The sequence below is a fragment of the Harpegnathos saltator genome, unplaced genomic scaffold (genome assembly GCF_003227715.2).
Source record: "Harpegnathos saltator strain DR-91 unplaced genomic scaffold, Hsal_v8.6 scaffold806, whole genome shotgun sequence".
Classification (NCBI taxonomy): Eukaryota; Metazoa; Arthropoda; class Insecta; order Hymenoptera; family Formicidae; genus Harpegnathos; species Harpegnathos saltator.
The window spans coordinates 302,698-330,323 of NW_020230656.1; the positions used below are offsets into that span (position 1 = coordinate 302,698).

At 39.6% G+C, this 27,626-nt stretch overlaps 1 protein-coding gene across 7 annotated transcripts; it reads right to left on the bottom strand.

Annotated features, from left to right (window-relative positions):
* Positions 1–2,026: 2,026 nt before the first annotated feature.
* Positions 2,027–27,219, bottom strand: bchs (WD repeat and FYVE domain containing 3 bchs). Of its 7 annotated transcripts, none has more exons than XM_011140958.3 (47): positions 26,604–27,217; positions 25,619–25,940; positions 25,193–25,438; positions 24,959–25,117; positions 24,674–24,866; positions 24,397–24,583; positions 24,138–24,319; positions 23,685–24,036; positions 23,457–23,578; positions 23,086–23,369; positions 21,694–21,960; positions 21,304–21,594; positions 20,855–21,228; positions 20,486–20,775; positions 19,733–19,957; positions 19,474–19,646; positions 19,064–19,292; positions 18,850–18,986; positions 18,576–18,759; positions 18,214–18,485; positions 17,810–18,039; positions 17,551–17,718; positions 17,251–17,459; positions 16,968–17,143; positions 16,701–16,849; positions 16,418–16,616; positions 15,967–16,327; positions 15,414–15,618; positions 14,906–15,326; positions 14,616–14,825; positions 14,271–14,459; positions 13,862–14,155; positions 13,548–13,783; positions 12,601–12,856; positions 10,671–10,882; positions 10,451–10,583; positions 10,135–10,288; positions 9,807–10,041; positions 9,497–9,720; positions 9,165–9,418; positions 7,532–7,759; positions 4,229–4,420; positions 3,938–4,109; positions 3,590–3,836; positions 3,252–3,506; positions 2,889–3,086; positions 2,027–2,796 (listed from the first exon to the last, which is right to left on the bottom strand). In XM_011140958.3, the coding sequence occupies exons 2-47, from the start codon at positions 25,874–25,876 to the stop codon at positions 2,682–2,684; spliced, it is 10,347 nt and encodes a 3,448-aa protein (XP_011139260.1). In that variant the 5' UTR covers positions 25,877–25,940; positions 26,604–27,217; the 3' UTR covers positions 2,027–2,681. The 7 variants fall into 7 exon arrangements, 5 of the variants coding, with proteins under 5 accessions (XP_011139260.1, XP_019696935.1, XP_019696933.1 ...); XM_019841376.2 differs by having other exon boundaries at positions 2,682–2,796; positions 25,619–25,855; positions 27,091–27,217; XM_019841374.2 differs by having other exon boundaries at positions 2,682–2,796; positions 27,091–27,217.
* Between the last annotated feature and the right edge of the window lie 407 nt (positions 27,220–27,626).

Consider the following 27,626-nt stretch of genomic DNA (forward strand, 5'->3'; position numbering starts at 1 on the left):
AACTATGTTCAACTGTGTCCAAAATCCATGAAATATCCAAACGCAGTTATGTACTCGATTTGTAATTAAAAATAATATTTTTCTTATAATAAAATAATAAAGTAAAATTTCCTCGAGTGGAAATAAAATTATCTATATTTTGTGTGTGTGTGTATATATGACTAGAAATCAGATAAATCTGATAATGCCATAGTGATTTCTGCTTTAAATTATACATATATTGTTACAAAATAACGAAATAATATATTCTCACAATCATTTGCAACGTAATCACCTAATTCGTTTTATCAAAAACGTTTTCACAATCCCTTTGGCATAAATTTTATCTTTACAGTAACGAATATTGACTCACTTAATTATTCTCAAAGCCCTCCGTCATTGAGAAAATATGTCATTAAATTATATACCTCGTTTAGTTTCTCGCTATATTTTTGATACATTTTCTTTTCAAGTGAGAAGTAGAATATGTAAATTGACGGTCTATAAATTTGAATTGACGCGCATGGTAAACACGAATGTGATTATTCATGCACGATAAATGGTAACCCTCAGACGCGTATGCACAATTCACATGTTAGAATCCTAATATTTCTTCGGATTGTATACCATGTACATTGGCTATTTCGATTCCTTTGTCTCGTGTGTGTACATTTGTTGCTCACACTTGACAGCATTGTGCTTTTGATATATCAATCTATTAACATAAAATGATGCTAAAAATAATCCGATCGAGATACGCATTTGCATGCGGCTTGTAATTATATCGTTTTCACCTCAATTTATGTTCGCTATAAAATTTGTGCTTTCAAGGAAGTGGAGATGTATTAATAGAGAATACAAACAGTAATGTTAATTATTTCGAATGACAATATAAATTTCACATTTGATGTTTCAAAGTCGGCCCAGATATTTATAAAACTCTCCAAAATACACACACTCTCTTTCTCTCTCTCTTTCTTTGTCTCTTCCTTTTGTTAATCTGCTTTTTTTTCGTATCATAAGAAACTTAAACTTTTATATAGAAGGTGTCTATACTTATAAGCGTCGAATATAGTGAACTTCGTAAATTTATTAAGTCCGTACGAGGACTTATATATACATATATATACATACATGTGTATGTATATATGTATATATAATTCATCATGAAAATAAATCGCATAATTAGTTCTATACATAAGGTTCACGATACATTAACTTGTAAACAATCACTTGTATTTCACATTTATGTCACTGCTAATGCACATTAGTCGGTGGTTTTTAACGTCTCTATGGTTTTGTGTTTAAGTGTCTTATAATTAATAACACGTTACGTAGATACGTATTGTCTATCATGAGAAGTTATGATTCCTATATCTTTGGATAAAACATCAGGACATACATTGCAATAATATACCTTTTTCTGTTGAATTGTAAAACGGTTTCTAAACAGCTCGTTATACATACTGTACGCGATAGAAAAGTCAAACATATACTTTGTATACACAACAAAATAAAAATATCTGTTATTAATAAATATATCAGAAAGTAATACTTTTTCAATTGTGTGTATGTGTATGTGTGTGATGTAATTTTTATAGATTATAAAATGTGATGGACAAATACATAAAATAAAAAATCATATTGTATGCAAATAAAATTTAAAAAACATGAATATTTATCTATATTAAAATAATCGTGTATATCCAAACTTTTCTCTTCATCAGTATGTTAAATAAGTTTAAAATAAAATTTACAATTATAAAAAAAAATACTTTCAATTTTAACATATACGATATAAACATGACGAAATGTTTGTGTTGATCGCTTAAGTAATACATTATTAATATAAATCGACTAATATCAATAAAAGCCACTATTGTTAAATCAAAATAGAAAAATGAAATCACAGATTAGATACATTTACAATATATGTAAATACTTAATTCTCTCGTAAATAATATTAATAATAGTAATTCGAGAAATATAAAATATTATATAATACAATAATTAGAAATACTACAAATGATTATATTATTTTTATCTTAATACGCTATTGTTCAAGAATAGAACATTAGTATACATAAGAAATTTAAATTAAGAGAATTTGGAAAGTACGCTCTATGTTCCCCTTAATGTAAGCTTTATGGGTAATATGTAGCTTCAAATTTTAACACATGGCCTGATGTAAAATATAAAGAAAATATAAAAACGTAACATGTATCTTAAATAAGATTGCCGTTAATTAAAAAAATCAAGAAGTCATATATATATATCAATAATTTAATATATTAAAATCTCGTCTCACACTACTTAAAAAATTCATGACTTAAAACAATTGACAAGTATATACAATCAAAGATAAATATATGTATACACTTTGTTCTCATTTCTTCAATAAAATTAATTAATAATGGAAATATAGAAATAAAAATGCAAGAGTCATTTCTTGTCAGACAGAAGCGCGACTGAATCAAACTCATTTAGTGAAAGAAATGCAACAGATTGCGCGTCAGAGTTAGTCAGCACATGAAGGAGGGCAGTACGCACTCCCTAATTGTTATTCATGTACAGAAATTCAACTAAACGATATATATTAATAGATATATCGTTTACACACATATATAAATATTTACAATCCATTAAGTTCTCCGTATAATTCAACGACGCACATAAGATGAAATCTCATGATGTCGTGTGCATTAAGTGTTACTCTCAGCGGAATGCTGAGACCGTAATGATGAGTAACAACCTTGGCAGACTCTAACCGGCTTTAAGATACCGAGTCTGGATATCTTGGATTCGAATCGGCTGCATCTGTGTGTAAACGTAATTAGCACGGCTGAATAAGTGCGTAAAATGCTCAGAAGTACCAAACGCTATAAAAATTACGATTCCTGAAGATTTACCTCGAGCAAAATACCTCTCCGCAATTGCGACAATGATGTTTTCTCTCGTAAAGATTGAATCTGACGTTGCAACCGGCGCACCAGTCCGCACCCTCGTCTCTCACCCAATGATCGGCGACCATACGTCCGGGTTGCTGGCACACGCTCCACGAGAACACTCTGCCGCGGGTGTCACCCACATATACTGTTCTATGATCCCTACGAGTCAAGGCATAGCTCAGTATACTTAACAATTCATACGATGTAATTGAATATACACGCAGTGTACGTTAATACTTGTTGAAGAAAGAAACAGCAGTCAATCACGTGAAGCGTAATTTCTGCTAACGTCATCTCATAAATTCCTTGTGTTAGACGAAATACCTTGATACTGCTAAAGCTGTAATAGACGCTGGTTCTGCATTGTCCTTACGATCGTAGGCAGTATGCATCGTCAGTTTACTGCGGAAAACTAATTGCCTCTGCCACTTAAAGCCGTCCCGTAATATATTCTGCGGATTGATTTTTCGCGGCTTCGTGTCGGCCTCCGTGACCATGACGAAACTGTCGGTCAAACTGGTATCGCTCTTACTGGCCCTCAGTGCTCCCTCGGAGTCGCCCGGATTGCTGGCAGACTCGCTGTGAGACAGAGCCAAATTATACTTTACATAATCACGATCTTCATCGTTTATGTTCATTTGGATTAAGTTTCAGAAGATTACCTGGTTTGCGTGCCTTCGCTGTCAGCGCGTCCGCCCCCCTCGCTTTTCCTAAACATCGGATTCCCGCGACTTTTCCTGCGCAATACAACGGTAGATGCGTGATTACTCTGAGGCGACGGCTTATTGTTCGAACCGTTGCTCGACTCATTATCGGAGCACTCTTCCTTCTCCTCGTGGAGTCTGGAAGCTTCTTTGGCATTCTCCGCCTCAGAGAGACTGCTCTCGGAACCGCTCTTCATGAGTATACCTTAAAACGAAGATAAAATTTCCTATTATAGTCGGATTTATAGATAGATAAATAAAAGACAAATGTCTAACATTGATAAAGAGAAGTCACGCTACATTTACCTGATCCTTCAGCGGATATGCTCATTTGCTTGACTAATTCGTGGACTCTCTTCTTTGTCGTTTCGGTTTGATTCTCTTCGTTATTTTGCCCTTCGTTCTTCTCTTTAGCGACCACCATCTCCTCAGGCTTCTCTTCCTCCGCAGGCACTTGCACGTAATCCATCGACCACATCTATAAACAGTCTCGTCGCAGTCCGAATGTCGCAGATATTTTCTTCTCAAGGTTTTAACAAGGTTTTAACAAATATGAAAGAGAGAGAAGTAAAAAGGAATAGGAAAATCGTATCTTACACGAGCGACACCATCAGTAGAGCCAGTCATGATAACGTTTTGAGAATCCCATTCGTGAGTTTGACTAAAAGCGACGCATAATATCTGCTGCATTCTATCTGCACGACCGACACATGTATTGACACTCGCTAACTCTTCTCCGTTAATGCTCCACACGTGTAACCACGTAGCCGCGCACGTGGCTATGTCTCCCTGCAATGTACGTATCCTTTGTTAAAATATTTCGCTACGTATGTGTATGTTTGTATAACAATTTCGTATATTATACCTATTTATATTATATTTATTATTCTTTTTACTTCAGTTTAATTTCATTCGTATATTTAATATACAGGGTGTCTGGGATCTTTTGGAGACGAAAAATTGTAAAAATTAATCAGATCAAACTGAGGAGAAAAGTCAAGTACCATTGTACAAAAATCGCAGTAGTAATTAAGTTATTAATGGTTGAAAATGACCACATCTAGAAGCTTTTAATTGACAATTTGAAAAATTGCGTATTTATTTGCAAAATGATAAAGGACTTTTTTGTTCAGAACGATCTAATCTACAATTATATGACAGCTATTGTACCTAACGATAGATTCAAGATTCAAGATTCAAAGTTCAATATACTCATATCTATCGCTAGACACAATAGCCATCATATAATTGTAGATTAAGTCATTCTGAACAAAAAAATCTATTTTGCAACAAAGTATTCAAATTTTCAAGTTACCAATTAAAAAAGCTTCTAGATGTGGTCATTTTCAAGCATTAATAAGTTAATAACTATTACGATTTTTGCAAAATGATATATGACTTTTCTTCTCAGTTTGATCTGATTAATCTTCACAATTTTCCATTTCCAAGGAATCCCGGATACCCTGTATACAGGGTGGGGCATCTAAAACAGGCCACCTGAATAACTCCCACAGTTTTTGAGATAGGAAAAAATGCTTGAAATAAAAGTTGTATGGTATCGAAGGGGACATCTTGTGGAAGTAAACATTTTTCCTAGGTGGAGGTGCTTAGAAGATTTGATTGAAGGTCATCTCCATTTTTTTAAATGAGACCATGCATTTTCGGATACCTACGATTAAAGCTTACTTCGAGACGAATACAATGACTATACATGCTCAAGGTCACGGACGTAAAAAAAGTTGAAAATAACGTATTTTGAAAGTATGATTCTATTGATAAGGTGATTGTGACGACACGCAATTATTATTCATTTTTTTTATTTATTTACATACTTATTATGTACCACTGCTAACACAAATGTTCAAAATGGTGACCTTGAGCATCGATGTATATTCTAAAGCGTCTCGATATGGATAACATGTCAAATTTCATTTGGATCAATCGTGAATCAAGCTCTTTTTATACGATCTTGCATGTCTTCTCTGGTTGTTGGTATCTCGCAGTACACTTTTTGTTTTAACTTTCCCCACAAATAGAAGTCCAGAGGTGTCAAGTCTGGGGAACATGTGGGCCATTTGTGATTTCCACACCGACCAATCCAACGATCTCCAAACTTTCTGTTAAGAATTTCTGTAGTAGTCCGTGCAGAATGAGCAGGATATCCATCTTGCTAGTACTACATGGATTGTCGTATGTACAGTGGAATATCTTCTAACAATTGCGACAAAACTTCTGTTAAAATCTGTTCATATTTGCAGCTATTTAACATCCCATCAATAAAATAGGAACCAATTATTTTATTATTTACAAGTCCGCACCAGACGTTTACAGACCAAAGTCTTTGTATGTTCACTTCTCTCAGCCACCGTGAATTTTCTATTGACCAATAATGCATGTTGTGAAGATTAACTTGCCCATGGTTTGTAAATGTAGCTTCGTCCGTAAATAAAATTTTGGTCAAGAACATATCATCGTTTTGCAGTTTTCGTAGGCTCCATTCGCAGAATTCTAAATGATTTTGAAAATCATTCCCATGTAATTGTTGATGAAATGAAATATGGTACGGATGAAATTTGTTCAAATGGAGTATTCGCAAAACACTTCGTCGACTGATGCCACTCTCATATTCAAGCTGTCTTGTACTGACATGTGGATTTCCTCCTACAACTGCTAAAATATTTATCGCGTTTCTATCATCATCATATCAATTTCGTTCTTGGATCGTAGGCGTTTTTTGTTATGCTTCCGGTTTTTTGAAAAATTTTTATTATGTTTGAGAAAACAGAGTGAGGATCTGGCGCGATCGGGAAATCTTTTAGCTTACAAACGCATTGCTTCTCTCATAATTTGATGACATTCACCATAGATGAAAATCATATCAACTTTCTCCACTTTCGTATAACGTATTTTCGAAGTATAAGCCGCACTTTCGGAAGTACATACGCGACGGAGTATAAGTCGGTAACTAATCATAAACTAAACTAGCACTTATGGATACAGATAAATTGAAGCGTACAAGGTGATTGAATGTTACCAAAAGTCTTTTTGTTCGCTTCCGTGACGGTTGGATGTGGTTCCTGTAACTACGTATATTTTTGATCTTGGCGACTGCGTACGCGTTGTCCCTGTTTCTCTTTAATTTGCAAAATCGTTGTGATTGGCGTAGGAGAAGGAGTGTAATAACTCTGCTCAGAGCCATATATTGAATGAATGAATGAATGAATGTGATTGAATGTTTGTTTACATTTTACGTAACATGTGGATTTCCTGCTACTGCGAGATACCAACAACCAACAACCAGAGAAGATATGCAAGAGCGTATAAGAAGCCTTTGCGGTTGATCCAAATGAAATTCGACACGCCATGTTATCCGTATCGAGACGCTTTAGAGCATGCATCGATGCTTAAGGTCACCATTTTGAGCATTTGTATTAGCAGTGGTACGTAATAAGTATGTAAATAAATAAAAAAAATGAATAATAATTGCATGTCGTCACAATCATCCTCAATAGAATCATATAAATAGAATCATACTTTCAAAATATGTTATTTTCAACTTTTTTTATGTTCGTGACTTTGAGCATGTATAGTCATTGTATTCGTCTTGAAGTAAACTTCAATCGTAGGTATCCGAAAATGCATGGTCTCATTTAAAAAAATGGAGATGACCTTCAAATCTCCTAAGCACCTCCACCTAGGAAAAAATGTTTACCTCCACAAGATGTCCCCTTCGATACCATACAACTTTTATTTCAAGCATTTTTTCTTATCTCGAAAACTGTGAAAATTATTCAGGTGGCCTGTTTTAGATGCCCCACTCTGTATTTATAATATATATCTTTATGCTATCTATATATGCCTGATATCGTGTAATTTTGCTTATGCATTTGAAATAAATACCGTCAATTCATTTATGGCCACTGCTGCCACCGGCCCTGCATGTCCCCTAAGCTGTCTTACGAACAAGCACCGGGACAAGTCCCATATAATCGCTGTACCGTCGCGTGATCCAGATACGATGACGTTGTACGCGGGACTGGATGACAGGCATGTGACTGCGTCGGTATGTCCATATAAACATTGTTTTATGGAGAGTTGTCGTTTGGCATACTCCCAAACAGTCACGACCTACGAGATAAGTGCATTAAAAATATAATACATAATAGTTATAATATATAATAAAGATATAATATTGTTATGCGCCACGATATATGGTGTCGCCCATCTTTTGATTGCCGGTCAGCTGGGACGATTTGATCAGCTTTAGAAAATCAATACCGGTCCTTCGAATTGAAGAGCGATCTCTCGCTGGACAACGAATCAATAATAAAAGACGGAGAGTCGCACACGAGCCATCGTAGTAGGCTGACGTGTGGCGATTGTGTTTTCAAGTATTGTCCATACTATAGAGAGAAACTGGTAAATAAGCTTGTACATATTAGTAGTAAAGTGAAGTTCTTTTATAAAGTTTGATGTAAAATTTCTTCGTAAACTCGGATATGCACGAATCGGTACCTAGTAACATTTTAGGGGCTCGTCCAGGATTTGAATTCGGGATTTCTCGCATATAGTCAATACTATCTTGCTTCGTGATGTGTGATTTCAAAAAATTTAGGATCCTCTGTTAACTTCATCACCCTGGCATTCGATTCTATTTCATCGAGAAGAGGATTCCTATAAAGACTGCTTCTCTCACGGTTTTTGAACCATGGTTTCCCGTGAAGCTGTAATACCAGGACGAATGTCAAAGCAAGGACTCGGGATGTCCTCATGAAGGACGTTTGGGTCCACGGGAGTCACTCCCCCCTTTGTCCGAAGACCTAATGTCAGGGAAGAAGAGAACGTCGTGGGATGTCTGTTTCGACTAGGGATTACTCTGGAAACGTCTTGGAAGCTGATCACCTCCTGGAGGACGTAAATAGAGTTGATACTCTGGAATCGAAAATAAAGTCATCAAGAGTCTTCAATTGGAATCATAGATTTATGAAGTCTGGTAACCTGTAGCAGTAGATCAGGGTAGGACAAAAGCCATAAAGACTCCTGAAATTGAAGAAGAAACGTTTTTCCTAAATAAATTGTCAGGATGACAATTCTTGAAGAGGAGGGGTAATGTTATGCGCTACAGTATGTGGTGTTGCCCGTCTTTTGATTGGCAGTCAACTGGGATGATCTGGCCAGCTGTGCTTTAGAAAATCAATACCAGTCCTCCGAATTGAAGAGCGATCTCCCTGCACAATGAATCAATAATAAAAGACGGAGAGTCACACACACGAGCCATCGTCGTAAGCTGATATATGGTGAACGTGTTTTCAGTATTGTCCATACGAGAAAAATTTGTAAATAACCTTGTACATATTAGTAGTAAAGTTTTTTTATAAAGCCAGGTGTAAGATTTCTTTGCGAACCTGGATACGTACGGATTGATATTCAGTGTGTAACAATATATAATAATTAGGATATAAGATATAAAGTTATAGATATATCACACTGTGATAACAACGGAAGAATTGAAAACAGAAAGAGAGATACTTACAGAGCTGGTGCCAGCAGTAACTATCAACTTGGAAGACGGACAAACGCATGCTACTATCTCGCCGCTGCTCTGCATCATCGCCTCGCCGACGAAGATAGCCTTGTCACTGTCGTAGTTGCCTATTCTGAGAGAATGATCGGCAAATCCCCATGCCACGTATTTATTATAAGACGGCGGGATAAGCGTCTTGTTTTGCTCCACTGCCAGCACAGCCTTGTCCACGTGCAATATCTGTCCGACCGGACCCTTCAGTTCTGTTTAAGATACGCAAATCGGATGTTTAGAAATACACAAATCTCCATTCAAGTTGATCGTAAAAGAAGATTATGTACCTTTGATGGGCTGTAACGAAGGTTTCAAATTATCGAGATTATGGAAGAACAACTTGTCGGATGTGGTGATGCTGAGACCAGGGGTGATCGGCCCGGGGTCTATAACACTGGTCCTCTGCGACATCTTCTTCGCTGGGTGCGGCTTTTTGAACAGTTGCTTGGGTATTTGGCCAAAGTTATTGATGAAACCGATAGTCGCGTTCTTCTTCAACGGATCATCGATACTGCAATCGAGACGTCACAGAGAAATTTAATTTTAAGCGGTTGAGGCAATGAGTGAAATTATTTCAAGTTGTATACATGAACTGACTTGTAAATGTCGACGTTGCCTTCGTAAAACAGATGATGGAATACATTGACAGCTTCGACAGCTGCTGGTCCGTTTTGCTTACAACCGAATATCAGGTCAATCCATTGATGGAGATGCTGCGACACGTAATCGCATTCCAGCGCGAGTCTGTGCACGCGAATAAATTCACGAGGATCCTGCTTCGCCCAAGGTGGAAGAACAATATCACCGAGTTGAACACCGCTCTGCTTAGAACCTGTGCAAAACAACATGTTACATCGATCACAAGGCACATGAGGGAAAGAAAGATCAATTTAAAATATACTATACTGAAAGCTACGACATTCACCTAAATCAAAGTGATTCGAATTGACAAGAAATTCTGGTAAATAAAAGAACTCCGGGATAAGTTCTTTCACGTCTGCCATGTTGTGCTTTGAGGCTGACAGCCACGCTTCCTTTACGCTATTGAACATCCTGTCGGCCAAATCAAAGTGGCCGCCCTGCAAAAAATTTCAATCTTATTGCGCGTCTAAAGACGAAGAAAAAAAAACAACTTGTATCGTAATTTACATATTTGTTATCTAAATTATATTTTATTATATTCTATTACTTATTTGAATTTTATTTAAATCATCATTATTTGTTTCACAACATGTACGAACCTGCAGTCGGAGAAAATGTTGCGTAAACGGTTCCATCCTCACTAGATACGAGCATACTATCATCGCGGAGGAATAGTGAGTACCGTAATGATAAGGTGGAGTCTCTCCGTGCGGATCATCCCATTCTTTGTATCTATGAATCGACATTAATCGAGATTACAATTGCTGAAACGTATCTATCTCCTCGCGAATAACCATCGTGGGCACAGAACTCGCGTACCTCTTCTTAAATTGCAGCAATCGCTCAGGGCTCTGAGCGCCCATAGGCTTGCTGAAATCCCGGAACGTCGACGGGTCCATGAAGTCGAGCTCCTCGGTGTCATAATCAGCCAAGATCCATGGGAAGATTGGGTATTGCATGAGATCGTTGTAACTGCGACCCGCCAGAGTGTTCAGATGCATCAGGTATTGGAAATTCGATATTTCTCCTCTCTATAGAAACGTCCATGATTAATCGAGAGTGCAAACTACACGACGGATTATCGCGCAAGCTTGTCAATAGTGGCTTTGCAGTCGTGACAATTTAATACGCTCCTTATCTCACTGTTGTTGGGCCGGTTGTTCCAACGCCTTGGTAAGTTAACTGATAGTTAAATCATAACATGTTTGTCTGTCTAAATTATAGGAAAAATAAAGATAAAAATATGATTTAATCTCATGATTTAATATCAGTTAACTTACCAAGAAGTTGGAACAACCCCAAGTCTTGACCAGAGTTGGGAAATAACTCGTTATTTGTAACGAAGTTACAGTTACAGTTGTTTTTTTTTTTGGTAACTATAACTTAACTTCGTTCCGCTTTTTCCATCTATAACTGTAACTTAACTTACAAGGAACATCCGCGAAGTGTGTGTTTCCGATTTCGACGAAACTTGGCATATTTATAGAGTAACCAAAAATAAGAGATCCATATTTTTTTTATCGATAATGGCTCAGGTTTAAGGGGTGAAACTGCCTCTCAAAGTTTCATCCCTTTTATGCTATCTCGATAATTATTGCAGATAGGAAAATACTTTTTAAACAAAAATTGTGCGGCATAAAAAACTATACAATTTTTGTTTAAAAAGTTTTTTCCTATCTGCGATAATTATCGAGATAGCATAAAGGGAATAAAACTTTGAGAGGCAGTTTCATCCCTTAAACCTGAGCCATTACTGATAAAAAAATGAGTCTCTTATTTTTGGCTACTCTACAAATATGCCAAGTTTCGTCGAAATCGGAGACACAAACTTCACGGATGTTTCTTGTTAATTACATTTATTTGATACCTAGTAACTAATTTAATAGTTACTTTATATATTTCAAACTTAAGTTTCTGGCTGACCAGCATGATAACGCGACGTGCGATACTTGATATCCAATAAGCATTATAAGTTATTCTGGTTGCATTTGGAAAACGCGCTATTGTCATCTATCTTTATCGTTTATTAAATGTAAAGCAAGGATAAAATGACGCAATAGCGCTGATAGTCTCCTTTCCGAACGCAACCTGCATTTCTTTCAAAAAAATTGTACGTCTATTAGACATTTCTGTCGCGCGTCGCCAGTCCTTATTTGTTAACAGAACCTACGTTTAGCGTGAAGTGCGCTGCGTGATTTCAATTATATACAAAAATCAAGCAATAGATAATCTCAATCTTCGAAGAAGGATTGTAAAATGTCATGGTCAGCATATGCAGAAATATTAAAGTTACAGCAGAAACTTGGAAACAAGAACGACTGGGCATTTCTCTGCCCACTTGTTATTAATGGTCTTAAAGAATAAATATGAATTGCTTATTTAAATTAATGAATCTAATTTGTAAAAATTATATACAATATGAGGAATATATAATAATCAACAGACCACTTTTATATAAGATTGAAGGAATTTACATAATTGCGAAATTTAAAATAATAGCACTATTATTGTAAAAAAGTAACTGAAAAGTAACGACTCGTTACTTTCTAAATAACTATAACATGTTATTTTTGAAGGGTCAGTAACTTGTAACTGTTAATAGTTATTTTTTCAGTGAAAAAAACTGCAACTAGACTGCAACTGTAACTAGATACTTTTACAAAGTAACTTTCCCAATCCTGGCCTTGATCAAGCCACCTTGAAGACAAGTGTATATAGCATAGAACTTTGACAAAATCGTCATACTAACCACCCATCTCTGAGTGACCGAGGTTTCTCCGATGAGATTTGAGAGCAGACCAGTGGCTTGTTCGACATTGGCTGTACGTTTTTGACCAGCCACGGATTGCTGGGCACTGTCGGCTATCGCGGTGGCGACGTTCATGAATCTCTGATAGACCTTGTTCCTTACTTTCCGCGGGAATGCGAGTAGGTAGTTCCTACCGTCACCACTGAACACTTCCAACGCCATAGGTTGCAGCAAGTATCGTCTCTTGTGTACTTCCCTGCGAATTCACAACGCCAGTCTACCGTGTCGTATCGAAACTAAGGTCGTAACGAATATTCGCTTTCGCATATGCGAAAGCGAGACTTTCGCATCATTTTAGACTCTCGCTTTCGCTTTTGCTATCGCAACTAATTATGCGAAAGTTTTAGCGAAAGATTTTGTCCAGCCTGAGGGATTCGCAGCTTTGCTGGGGACACACTAAATGGCGGAGGAGTGCAGTTTATGTTTCATTCATTGATTTGCCGGTTTAGAGACACTTTAGACTTTAGAGCTTAAACGTGTTTATTGAAAACAAATAAATGCAAGTAAACTTCTGTGTGATATAGATTATAATAATTAAATAACTAAGTGCAATAAGTGATAATAATAACAATGACATCAAAATCCAGTTTTATTTGATATTTTTATGATGAAATGAGAATGGAATTTAAGATGAATTTAAGATAGTATAAAGACGACTTAAAGACGTCTTATGTCCCGATTTTGGACATTGTGTTGTCTGGGAAGTTACTAATTTATTCATTTGCAGTCATCATTCAGTAGAAAGAAACAAGATTTTTCGCTTTCGCATTTGCATTCGCTTTCACTTTCGCCAAAAATTTTTTTTCTTTCGCTTTCGCATTCGCTTTCGTTATAAGCACTTTCGTTACAACTCTAGTCAAAACGGTTTTGTATCTCGATAAATTTACCTGATATCCTCGTAATTGAACTTGGAGCACTGTCTCATCGCCCTGGATCTCCTCGGAGATCCCGGCGACGGCAAGATTGGCTCATAAGCTTCCGGCAAACTCTCAATGTCTCTGATCTCTCTGGTCTTCAACAATGTGAATCCATCGATCACGTAGAAGTGCTCCTTCCCGAACAGGAGAATACCCTCGGTCGTGTCCAAACCCTGTATTCGCGCGCATCTGAACATGTGACTTATCTAAAATGCGAATAATATGTCGATGAGATCGTCCTGACGGTTGTACCATCAACACGGATGGATGTTGTAATCGCGAACCTTCTCGTGTTCCTCGAGTAGACGTAATAAAGTTTGATTGTCTGGAACAGTCTGATTATTCTCCTCCTCCTGTTCGTTATCTTCGGGCGCCTCATCTGGTTCACTGGCGTGGCGTTCCAACGTGCATGGAACAATCGGCGGCTCGCTCTCGGTTGAAGCCTCGTTGACGTTTAATGGTGTGTCGTCTATAACAGGGTCTCGTTCACGCTCGAACATTCCCGACGAGTTGCCGAGCTGTTTCAGGTAGTACTCCTTGCTGTCCATGCTTGTCGCTACTTTGTACTTTAGCTGTTTCTGTACGAGTGAAAAAGCAACATGTTAATGTGACTGCCAGTGATATTTGGATTCAGAATCTCTGTAAAATTTCAATGCTCTGTACAATTTCAATTTCTGGGTGTGAGCGACTCACGTTATCAGGGTGCTCTAATTCAGGCCGATACGGATAATGTATGTAAAAGAGCTCATTCTTCATCATTTTCTTTCGCATTCTGCACGGTCCCTCCGTCATGTCTAACATCCATTTGTCAAGCTTGGTAGATGTCGGGGATCCCCAAAGGCCGCGTTCTCTCGTCAATTCCGTCTCGGTTTGCAACCATTCCTGAGAAATAAATGTTTCTTAGAGTATAACTTTAACAAAAGATTCACGTGTGAATATCAGATTCTTTTACTTATCAGAGAAATTATTATTATTTTAATTATCAGAGAAATTTAAAAAGGTCAGATTGTCAGAGAAAATTAAAGTAAAGCTTCTTACTTGATACACGTAACGTTGTGTGTGTAGATTGGTCTGCTGGTGCTGCAAACGTCTCACTGCGGCGAGTTCCCTGACCAGCGCGACATGCTGCTCCGTCCACTGAGCAACAGTGTTCTGATGCAATCTGAGTCTCACTCGCACAGACTCCTCTTTCCGTACCTTCGTCCTACTCGCTAATCTCGTCAATCCTCCGGTCACTTTTTGGATTTTCTGCAATTTTACATGTATAATTAGTTTCCAGAAGTCTTCTCAACAGTTAAATATTTTCACATACGGAGGCTTTAACGTACCGACTGGATCTGATTATGAAGCTCCCACGGAACTCTGTACGAAGCTCTTCTTTCTAAAACCACATAATTCAGCCAAAGCTTCGACGCGGCTTCGTGCACCTGCTCCCTCACGAGCGATAATTCCGGAGCCCGTTCGTTACCCACCGGTGTCGACAAAGTCACCTTGAAGACTTCCTCTATAGCCGGTTTCTTACATACGTACAGCTCCTCCCAGACTCTCGTCGCCGCTACGGCCATTAAGTTGTGTCCTTGATGAGATGTTAATCTGTCGTCGCTAGATTCCACTTGCGGATTAACATGCCATGTCGTTTTCATGTTAGTGTCCAACATGATTTTTATGTCGGCCGTCAGTTGTAGCAGGCAATATGTCAGGCAGCCAATGAATTCCAATTCATGATTGCCAGCACCGAACACTAATAATCTGCAAAAAAAAAAATCGTCACAACGAATGTCTAATTGATCCGTTTTCCTTCGCTTCTGATAAGATGTAGAAGTATCGGTACAATACCTATGAGTAGTAAGCTTATGTAACGCCTCTAATACGGCCATTTGATCGGCGATAGAGTCTGTCGCGCGTGACAGTAAGAATAAGATCGTCCTATTCAGGCAGTGATGAAGGCCTTCCATGCTGACAGCACCGGGTCGCCTTTTCGCTTGACCGATCAGTTTCACGATGAAATCAAACACTTCGTGCGGGTCTTTCGTCAGAGCACCTGAAATTTCCGAAATCGACAATACTTGTAACAATATAATTATAACAATACAATATAGTCACACACTTTTCCCACGACACATTTTATATAGTTTCAAGATTGTATAAAATTAATAAATAAATAAGAATAAGAATAAGAAAGACTAGAAACGAATAAAAAATAGAGAAAAAATTAATCAGAAAATATAATAAAAAATAAGTAAAAATACATGAGTCTTTTTATCCAAATACAGACGAAATAAATTCGAAGAATTTTCCCTGGGACAAAACTCGTTTGTGAATTCCATCGTAATTATGCCAACGAAATGTTACTGCAGCGAATAGATCAATGGACGCGTGCAAACATTACCTTGCCACAGTTTGTCGACTATTCTGGCTGCCACGTAGCAAACGTTGTTGGTGATATTATTAACTGATCCACCGGGAACGACCGGCAACGCGGCTTGCTCTCCTATGAGCACATCTGCGGCCAACAGATGTTCCATCAATATAGATAATACCTCCGTCTGATAACGCATCTGCTGGCCTGTCGACGCATGTTCCGGCCACGCTTCCAGTACTAGATCAATCGCCGGCGGCGACTTCGCTGTTACCGGTAACGAGAGGGAGTCGACGACGATGACCCGTAGAAAATCCATCACAAACTTCTTCGCCGGGTGGTTCGTCAGTCCGACATCCTTCGACGGCGATCTCACTAACACCGGCTCTTGCTGCAATAAATGTTTGGTATCAATGTTAATTTTACAATGAAGTCTTGTCAGCACGAAAAGCACGATGAAGGTCAACGATAATACAATTACCTCGTCAGCCGGGGTACTGGCGCCGCTGCTGTCTTGACTAGAACTCGCAGGTTTCGGAAACAAGGTCCCAGCTAAGGCACCCAGAACTTCCGCGGACATAAAGACTTGCATGAAATCGGTGAAATTGTGGTAGAGGAAGAACAGGAATTGTATTATTGTCACAGGATAATCGTTCAGCCAAGCTGGTAGCATTTCGGGGCTGTGGAAAGAGAAAAATCGCAAATGATTACGTTCAGATAAATTAATGAGAACTTTTTCCTCGCACGATGGCACGTCAACTCACTTGTTTGAGTGACTGTTCAACATAGTCCGCACCATTGCCAGTAACGTGACCACCGCCTCGGGACACAGATTAATTCTACTAGCGAACGACGACAACGTGTGATTTGCCGGGACTCCGAACATGAAATTCCACACATTGTCTAAATCGAGCTGGCGTAATAATAATAGGTTAATACCATTTTTTTGCGTTACACACAACATGCTTATTACTTCTCAACTCTCTGTATACGAGACACTTAAAAATAAGCAACTTTGTTGTTGTGCTCACTTTCGAATCAGTAGGCAGCAATTTTACGGGTTGTCCCATCATGAGAGCGATGAAGAGAAAATAAAGTTCCGGGACGAGATCGATATGTTGCGGAAGCAACCAGCCTAGGTGCTGAAAACCCGGCACGTGGAGCCCGGATGGCTTAATCTCACCAGTGGACATTTGCTGATGACAACCTACACGTGTTATAATTATCACAGATCAATATTACAATTACGTAAGATTCATCAGGTATTTATAGAGACAGAAAATGGAACTATTGAAAGGCATTGTTGTTACGTACCGAGTGCTAGTGCCATTTTGTTGTGGTCGGTATGTCGTAGCCAACCCCCGTTGCTCGTTCCTTCCTTGAATTTCTGCAAGATCGATTGCACCGAGCACACCGCAACGAGTATACGTAATCCCCAGACAACCGTGGTGCTGTGAAGACCAGACTGGAGGAACAACAGCACCCAATCTAGGCCCAAAACCGTGGCTACCTCCTCACACATTCTGTGAATTGTACACTCGTAATGACACAAAACGAATGAATTCGACGCGCGTTCATAAGAGTAACGCGAAAGATATTCATACGATTCCTTACTTTGCGTTAACTTTGGATCCGTTAAACAACAACGAGTGTAAAAGCTGTAAACAACGATTACGTAGAAGTATGTTCTCGCCTTCCCCATCCTTAATTCCCTCTCCTTCTCGAAGGATTAGATGTTTTTCGGGACATAACGGTAAGGTAGCTACGATGAATTGTCCGAACCTTAACAAAAGAATAAGATAAAAATTGTAAAATACTAAGATTATCCCGATATGTATAGTGTCACACAAATAAGTATGAAGAAACTGCTTACCATAGTAAATCAGCTTGTCGTGGTTGGCTCAGTAATATGCTGAGGAGCGCCAAAAGGATCTGCCTCGTGCTACCTAGTTTCACTTCGCCTAAAATGTGCAGTAATTTATGTACCAACTGTAAGTCTCTCATCAATCGCAAATTAGTCCGTTTCTCGCTAGATTCCGCTATCAGTTCGTACAAGTGTTCGAGGAGAGACCTCAGTAATTCTCCGGGTGCTTCGTGCCAAACCTGACAACGATTGATCATGATATTAAGCAAAAGTTATTCGCCCTATGCCCGTTTTTACTAACATCAATTGTCCTTATCTAAAGAAAATTTAAAGAAGTTAAGATTTCATCAACGTTGGTAGAAACGGACATCAATCCCCGTTGCAATTATATATCTATGTGCTTGCAAACTTACTTGCAAGTCACACAAGAGGTCCTGGAACGCTGTAACGTTAGGAATCGCGCTGGTTTCTCTGCCGCTATCGACCGTCCCCACGAGACTGAATGTCAAATGCAATATATGACTGTTCAGCAGAGGACACTTTCTTCTCAATAGCATGGCTAGTGTCTGATATCCTCTCCTGCGATCCATCTCTTGTTGAGCTGCTTGGTTGGATCTCACTACGCAAACTAGCGCCTTCACAGCTGCATACAGAGATTCTACATCTTGGGCCATAGCTATCAAACCTGCATAGGGACAAATTTGAAATGGTTTTTAGTCGCATTTAGTTATCGCGACATTAAGATAATTTGTCTCCCTTTGGCTCTCAGTCTTACCTAATAACACTGAACATCCTCCTACGTTGTCGATCATAGTAGCTACGGGTTTAGGACTAAATACACGAACACCGAGATAACCAACAACTACACCTCCTAACGCTCTCGCCGGACCACTAAGGTGTCCCGCGGAATTATGAAGAACTCTGATAGGAGTGGCATTTTCATGGGATGACATGCCAAGCTATTATGAAAGAATAAAATTTTGATAGAAAATCATCTTCCAGCTTGATTTTGACTCTAAGAGATGATTATAAGGTCGAGATGTCCATACCTGTTTGGCGATTGATTTGTTATCAGCTCGACTGTAGACCTTCCTAATTTTAGCTAAAGTCAATTGCGACATGGCCTTAGCATTCAGACCAAACACAACCTTTTCCTCGCCCACGAGAGCCATTAAAGGCTCAGGACCTACGATCAAATCATATATTAATGAACGTTATTTACGAAACACATCTTGTAGAAGTAGCAGTGCTATTAGTACATACCGCTCAATTGAGGAGCTTGCAAGCTTCCCATATAATGTGGTCCTAATTTGAACAAAGTAGCGATGTTTTGAGAATTGAACACTTCCTCCACCAAATGGCACGGACCTTGTTTCCATGTCAATCTAGAATATCGGCGCCAGCAAGGTGGTGTACCGATGTAACCGTACACCGGGGAGGCCACAGTCAAGTTGGCCGCTCCACCTCCGGCGACTTGCGAGATGTAATGAAGCTGAAAGCAGATGCAAGAAATATAATTATTGTTTCAATGTTATATCATTTAAGCTAAATATCCACTTTCAATAATCGCTTAAATTAGCACTGAAATTAATGGTTACTTTCAATTACCGTTTAAGTTAAAACTTTCGTTGCTCAATTATTCTTCAGCTTACCCTGAGTTTGATGATAGTTACCTTCTGGCTGTGGATATGTTGCCCATCCAAGTACAAAGAGAAACTAGAGTTCTTAAGAACCGCACGATTAAGCACAATCGCTATATGATGCCATTGTCCTTCATGCAGCAAGTCCGGACACCAAACCCTAGCACCGCATTCGCCCGTACCTTCGGGCTCCCATTCGCCTGAATCTGAATGAAACGTTAATGTACGTTGTATCAGTTTTTAAATAATATTCGCAAACTTTGATAACATACAATATCAGAGCACCACTCACTTTGGGAGATAAGTGTTTCCTGAGTGGAAACGATAATAGCTTTATCTCTAGCGCTAAGAACAGCGGTCAGACATATTAAATCTTTCGCAGGTTGTGCAGATTGTGGGGTACGCACTAGTGTGAGTAATCTCACGCAATGAGGATCAGTTCTAGGATCGCTAAATTTGTCAACGCATATCCACGTGCTGTATGTTAAGCCGGTCTGTGGTGGGAATAATCTATCGCCTGAAATAATTCATCATTCATCCATAACAAGAATCGCTAATAATCATCCATAATACGATTCGCAAGAGAATGGATCTTGTAATTTAAAAAATGTATATATATATATATCGCAACAAGTTCCATTTTTGTCTTCGTTATTCCAATCTTTAAGTTTAGAGAAGATAATGGATGTATAAAATTTATATAAATTTATTTATATATGTGTGTGTTTTATGTAATTCTTATCTGTATATATAATTTTTTTAACTGTGTATGTGTATGTAGTTTAAAGAGAGAATGCCACGTACATGAGATAAAAATTTGAACAATGTCAGATCAAGAGATCACACTGTTTTGCCCTTCAACAACATATTACCCTTCAAAACAAAAAAAAATTTTTTTATTCGAAACATTTTCATTGTATTTCTTTCAAGATATTTTAAGTGGACATTAAAATAAATCATCTTGTATGTTTAATTTTTGTTTAATTATCATCATAATAATGGTTAAATAAGTCAAACACGATTATCATTATTCATGTCGGCTTACCTGATCCAATCCCACCCAAAACACTGTTGTCTGCGGCGACTACCGTAGGTGGAGTGGTGCTCTGCGGGGCAACGCTCGGTAGATACAAGCACGCGAATCCCTCCGCACTCATATCCAGTTCCACGAAAGGTGGTAAAGTGCAGGAACCGTGAGCTCTAAAGTCTTTCGGTGTCGTCATCGACACCAACGTCTTAATGCGCGTTAGAGGGACAGGTCCTCCCCTGGGTTTGTTCGGCTCGATATCGTCCAGTGAAATGCAACACAACGGATCGCCTAAACGTAGGAACTCCCTAGAAAAATGAAAGTGTGAGCGACCACTTTTAATATTCCTGTCGCGTTCTTTCTCAATTCTTTGTTTATTCAATTCACCTCAAGTCTCTTGGTTCGAGCGACTGAGCCGCGAGTCTCTCTATGATGTACTGTAGAGGCTGATGGAGCGGATGAGTTTCGTCTTGCAGAGCGGTTCTGCCTACAGACAACAGATCGCCAGCCATACCGGCTTCGCACATCACTTGCTGGTTCCTCTCCGAGCGTACTAAGCTCTTGATGATCTCCGCTACGTACAGTTGCAACGCTAGTGCCATTTGCGGATTAGACGGCTCGGATATAGACGGGAGCAGGTGAAGCATTCCCACGACTATGCCGGGATGAATCACGATCGGCTCGGGCGCGGGTGGACTCAGGTTCAAGGAGTTTATGATGCATCTCTTGCCGCTACCAGGAGAGTCGAACGACTTTTGTTGCTGAAATTGATTACAGCTACAGTCAGCGTTCTCGTTATTAGTGTGGAAATGATGTCGAGAGAATTCAAAACATACCTCCACGTTGTTCTGCTTGTGACTCGGGGATCTTATTCCTACATTAACTAGATTTGGTTTGTCGAAAGAATCTAGTGCCACGTCGTAGAGCAAGCGCAGTAATAAGCACGCGTAGCCTAACGTCTTTGGCATATCGTCCGGAAAGACCGGTTCTAGCACGCTTCCAGTAAACAACGATACCAACATGTTGTGGTAATTCATAGTCGGTATCATATCCATCTCGATCAGTTTCGTTTGCGTGGAGAAACACCCGAGGAGGCGCAAGGTATCACATAAGCTGGATTGGCAGATCTGAAGTGTGTACAGACAAATGTTGTCTTTGCGTGGTGTGAATTGCGTGAATCGACGGCGACATAATAATGATTTACTATATCGTAATGTCTGTCGTACCTCATGATGGAAGAATTTTGCGTTTGCCGGCTCGAATCGCATAGCCGTGCTTATGGTGTGAAACACTACGTATAACAGTATTAGCAATTGGCTCTCATCTTGCATAGTCCTCTGCACGATATCATTGCAAGGCTCGGCGTTCTCCGACCTCTGCGCGCCTAATTGACCCTCCAAAGACACCAATACGGACATCACGTATACGAAACCCCCTACTTTCCGAAAGACTGTTCTGGTCCTGTGCGATTCTCGTAGACAAGCTAATAGAGACTGGAAGAGAAAAGTAAAATGTTAATTTCATATCGTGTCGATAACTCTGTGAACTTGGAGACCTATCCTGTAACTATTAAGAGAATACCAAAGTGAGTGTGAATAACAAACTCCGGGTAATTCTGCAATATAGGAGATGCACCTTCAATGACCTTGACCTTGACATATGTTGTCAAAGTCATCACTCTGAGTAATGGTGCAAAAGGTTTTAGGCTCGTTGTTTGTTAAAAAGTTATCAACAAAAGAAGTTCAACAAAATGAACGTAATTTGTGTTCACCGTTTGTAATAAACAATGACCGCCAATTTAAACTTTTTAAATGGTACTCAGAATCATCAAAACGAATTATCAATATGTTCGTTTTTACTTACATAAGTTTTAGCACTTAAATCTTTCACCTTTCTGGATTGATAAGTTTATCGTATACTAAAATTGTAGATTCCAAAATGATTAGCAAAGCAAAACCCCTATGTAAGGTTTAGCAAGTAAATCTTTCGCCTTTCTAAATTGATAAGTCTACCGTACACTAAAATTATAGATTCCGAAATGATTAGCAAAGGTTTCTACATAAGGTTTGGCAATTAAATCTTTTGCCTTACTAAATTAATGAGTCTACGATGTACTGAAATAATAGATCCTGAAAAAAATTGCAGAGACCCCTAAGCAAGGTTTGCATTTAAGTAATTTATTTGTGCCAAATCTTGCGTAGGGGTCTGCTAATCTTCTTAGAATCTGTTATCTTAGTATATTATAGACTCATTAATTTAGTAAGGCGAAAGATCGTATTTATGAAACTTGTTTTGTATTTTCAGTAATTATGCAGTTAAGCCTCTCCTCTGCTCACATATATGTAAAGTTCACCGTACCTAAATATACACAATGTCGAAAAATAACGCTCGATTAATAAAACTTCTTTTGTTGATAACTTTTTAACAAACAACGAACGCCATCTAGAACCTTTTGCACGTTACTCAGAATGATGACCTTGACAACATATGTCAGGGTTAAAGTCACTGAAGACGCATCCCCTATACTACATAATTACCCAAAGTCCGAAATCGATAACGACATTGTCGTTAAAAGTTAAAGCGGCATAGGTCTGAGAAGAATTTGGCGGAAGACTTACTTTTAGTATGTGTGTCTTTAAGATCAAGGCATTAGGAGGAGCAGAATGCATAACTCCCAACAACGTCGCCATGTCGTCGTCACCGCCCGCACTGAGTATTAATTCTCTCACAATACCGAGCGCTTGGTACCGGCAATCCACATAGGGCACTAGATTATGGGCGCAACGTGCGCCTCCGCACTCCCTAAAGACGTTCGCGTTTTGAACATTACTCGCTAACAGTGTTGTTAAAGCCTCCATTACTAAGGCACCCAAACGTTCATCTTCCGGACATATTATGTACTCTGAAAGCGCATGAGATTCTCAGAATTTGTACTTGCGATACGAACGTATGAGAACACAGAAATGGTAATCCCTTGATAAAACTTTACCTAATCCTTGATCGACTGCGGCTTGCTTGTCCTTGAGTAATGTTGCGTATCGATGAAGACACGTCACGAAGACCTCTAGCATACCAACTTCTCTGTAAACGTCTTTAAATATAGTGTTGTGTCTGAAACGGGAACGCAATTGAGCTTAGAACATAATGTACTCGTACACAAACACAAGTCAGATTTTGATCAGATGAAAAATTTCTCAGATTATCCTCAGAGTGTTACCTGAGTATATTGAGAAGAGTTTCCATACACATGATACTGCAAGAAACTGAATTGTTGGTTTTCAGTAAAATAGACAGCGATATAAGTTCCTTGCACGGTACAAAATTCAGCTGGAAAACAATGAACTCCAACAGCTGAAAAAACTTCTCCTGTATCTCCGGATTTTTCAGATGGATTTTCTCCGCGAACTGAGACAAGGTATTTTGCCCCTCGAGAATAAAGTAATTCGCGTTGTCGCTGTGGTACACGCTGGATATAGCGTCTAGTATAGTGCAACACAACAGCGGCGAATTGGATTTCACGAACACTGACTGCAATACTTGGAATGCTTGAATGTTTCGAACGCTTCCTCCTGGTGGATAGTGCAAAATGATACGTAAAGTATATGTTTCTGATATATCTATATTATACTTCCACGCCGTCCGTGACACACTTTTGCTCTTGCACAATTACCTCTGTTACTGGGCTGTGGTAAGGAGAATCCAAGCATTTGAAACAGAGACCCCATGCTAGCCTGACTTGGTTTTAGTTCCGTGTGACCACACATTGTCAAAGACGCTAACATTAGTACCAAATTTCGAATTGCATCTTGCGCTTCCGCTCTATTGTCTTGCTCTAATCGCGAAGGCGCGTGTCTGTGTGACAGAAATGATGTGTGTTTGATGTGCGTCTCGTTACAAACAACAGCCATTCGTGTCAAACATCCGCTTACTTTAACAGAAACTCAGATAAGAAGATATAGCCTTGACAAGCGCGAAAGTCGTCTAGCAATGTCTGAGAAACCTCACTGGAATCCTTTAGAAAACAGAACACTGTCACGAACATTTCTACAACTTCTAATGGTGCCAGCTCAGGTACACGTTGCATATTATCAATACAGAGTGCTATGCATCCTTTATCTAGAAGATCAATCAAACGTATCGGATAAATGATCATTTGGACCGGAGAGAGTTCGATTTAACGAAAGTGTGATTGAATGTTGAACTCACTATGTATGTAGGCTACTACGTTCTGCGTAAGACCATGACGAGACAAGGTCATTAACACTTCCGCGGCACTCTTACGCCACATAACATTATATTGCGGACACCAACTGGTTATTGCTGAGAACAGTAAGGTGAGATCGTCCTTACGAGCAAGTTCCTCCGCGGGATACGGATGACTACATAATCTCACCAACAGCTGCGAAGGAGAAAGTGAGTCGGTCATGAAGACCCAAATGAGTTTGTGCGTCGATCGAACGGGGAACCATTTCTCTTAAACAAGATCGTTACCTGAACAAATATTTTTTGTAATAGTATCCTACGTTCTCTAGGAGTAAATTCACTATTTGCGTCTGTAATATCAGCGTCCTCTTCGTTCATCTCGGGCAGATCGAAGAAGAGGTACAAACATTTCACCAAAGTCGATGGAACCGAGGCAGCGGTCATGGCCTAGGAAAGATACAGATGATGTGATGTATAAGATTGGAGTAAAGACATCGATTAGAGAGATCCGATGATCCGTACTTGTATCAAAGAAGTATCTCCCGCTGCTAACAGGTTCAATGCAGACAACAGCATCCAGCCATTACTCGACTCCTCGCTGTTCTCAATCTCTAAAAACTTTACAATGGCACAACTCGCCGTCTCGGTGCTCTGATTGCTCGCCCTCCTCCTAATTTCTGATACCATCAATCTTGAAACTTGTTGCGTGAACGCTAAAATGTCCCAAAACTTTTCATTCATATCTCCCGATGGACTAGATCCAAATACCTGGAAGCACAAAGAATGTGACTATGAGGAAGACAAATGTCTTGAGAAAAATTTTTGTGAATCACACAGTTTGTTTTTTTTAGATACTAACAAGCATCTAAATATCTTCCATTTGACCTTAAGATATCTTCATTTATATTTTGGATCTAATTCAGATTCGTTGGTACATGTACAGTTTACCTTGCAAAACAATGGCAACATGTTGTACAATTTGTCATCACGTTCAGCATCAGAGAGTGGGTGAGATGGATGTGTATACTCGGAAAACAACTTCTTCAGGTGCATAAGCCCCAGAGCAGTGTGCTGAGGATTGGCGCCCCCAGCGCAATCATCCAGACCGCCGGTACCGCTCGAGCCCATACCTCCGACGCTGGTACCCCCTCGTAATTTGCGCATTATGTTCATACTTAAGATTTGCTGAAAAAGTTTGGAGTTCATCCTTAACCACGGTGTGTCTCTTATCCCTCTAGTGTTTTCAGAAAACAGTGTTCTCTTAGATTAACTACAAAACGAAAAGGAAAAAAAACATTTTAATTGACATCAACCGAGAAAACTGCAACATAAAATGCGTGAAAAATCAACTGTTTACCAACACTATGAACAACACACATATCACTTGAGTAACACTGAACTACCACCGCTGTTGCCGCCGTTGCTACTACTATCACTAGAAATAGGTGTAAAGAGTGGCGAGAACATTACGATAAGAATAATCCATTGGAATTCCGCTGGTAAAAAGAGAAAAGAACAGAAATGAAGAAGAAACAGAAAATGTGAGAAATTAACTCTCTTTGACAGCTGATTAATACAAAAGCTGATCAATAATGCGAATAAGCAATTTTAACGCATCGACGAGGAGAAGCCGTGATCGTCGCCGACGACGTCGTAGCGCGGAACGATGGTCGTGTGGGCGAGGAACGACGCAAAAGGACGGACCGTGCATATTGCAAGTTGCCGATGAGGAGAGTGAAACATTGAAGAGGCGGGTGCGTGTTACTCGGAGCGCGTTGCTTCGGTCGTGCGATCGGCATGCAGCACGCACGCATGCATGCACGCAGGATACGCGGTAAGCGATGCGGTCGGAGGAACGGCTGATGGTGCGATAATAACGTGCTCCAACGTGATGGGGAAGTACGAGGTTCGGTCACACTTGTCTGGTGCTAACATTGCGAGTGTTAACATGTCAGACAGCATGGAGCGCGACGAAAATGGTTACGACTTCGCGCGGAACGATCGCTCCGACATCGGAGAGCTCCGTTGCTGTCGCCGCTGCCGCTGCTGCTGCTGCTGCGTCGTCGTCGTTAACGTCTGGTCAAGAGCTCTCGGCCGATCTTGACCGGCGGTCAACATGTACGGATCAATGACATCCCGCCATACGTCCATACAGCGAGCATCCGGCTCGATATTTACGTCCGTCCGTCCGCTCTCAAAACGTCAGGCTGACGACGAGGTATCACACACAGCACAGCGCGGATCGACATACACGCGTACACATTCATACGCGCATCACACACACTCGACACATGCACACACGCACACGCGCGCGCGTACCACCCATCACGAAACCGCCCACGAATGTCGATTGCAACGGGGTGCAACGAGTGACAGGTGCGCGTCGCGTCGCCGCTCGCGGCTACGTGCTCGGAAATTACCTGGGACGCGTCTCTGGGCCGGGAAATTCTACATTTTCTTTTGGCAAATCGCTCTCGCGGCGAGAGACTTTAATATTTCAGTGGTAGCGGCCATCTTCGCGTTTGACAGTTCACTTTCGGCGCACGTCCAACGCGATACGTCGATAAGCATCCACGTGACCGTCAAGCTCGCGCTTGCGCGATCGCGCAAGTGCGAGTTTTAAAGGGACGAGCTGTCATTAAAGGGCGGATTCTTCTTCGCTTTCCCTTTCGCTCCGCCGAGCGAGACGCCGCACAGTGGTTCGAAACACAAAATTTGCAAAAAAATATTTATTTGATAAATATTGTAAATTTATTAATATTTTATCATTTATTACTATAAAAGTAAGGAACTTAAATGCATTAACTTGAAAAATTATAATTTCTTTTTTAAATAATACCGCATATTTAATTGAACTACACGTATAAGATATATTACTATTACTATTATCATAATAACTAGATTATTTTTATCTTTTTAGAGCGCTATCTCGTACGAGCGAGATTTTCGCGCTCCT

Excerpts from the sequence above, each read along its gene's own strand:
- bchs (XM_011140958.3), bottom strand. The coding sequence starts at position 25,876 with ATGAACTCCAAACTTTTTCAGCAAATCTTAAGTATGAACATAATGCGC. Across the intron at positions 21,229-21,303 it reads ACAAGCAGAACAACGTGGAG|CAACAAAAGTCGTTCGACTC; the intron begins GTATGTTTTGAA and ends AATCAATTTCAG. Across the intron at positions 3,507-3,589 it reads AGCGAAGGCACGCAAACCAG|CGAGTCTGCCAGCAATCCGG; the intron begins GTAATCTTCTGA and ends TCTGTCTCACAG.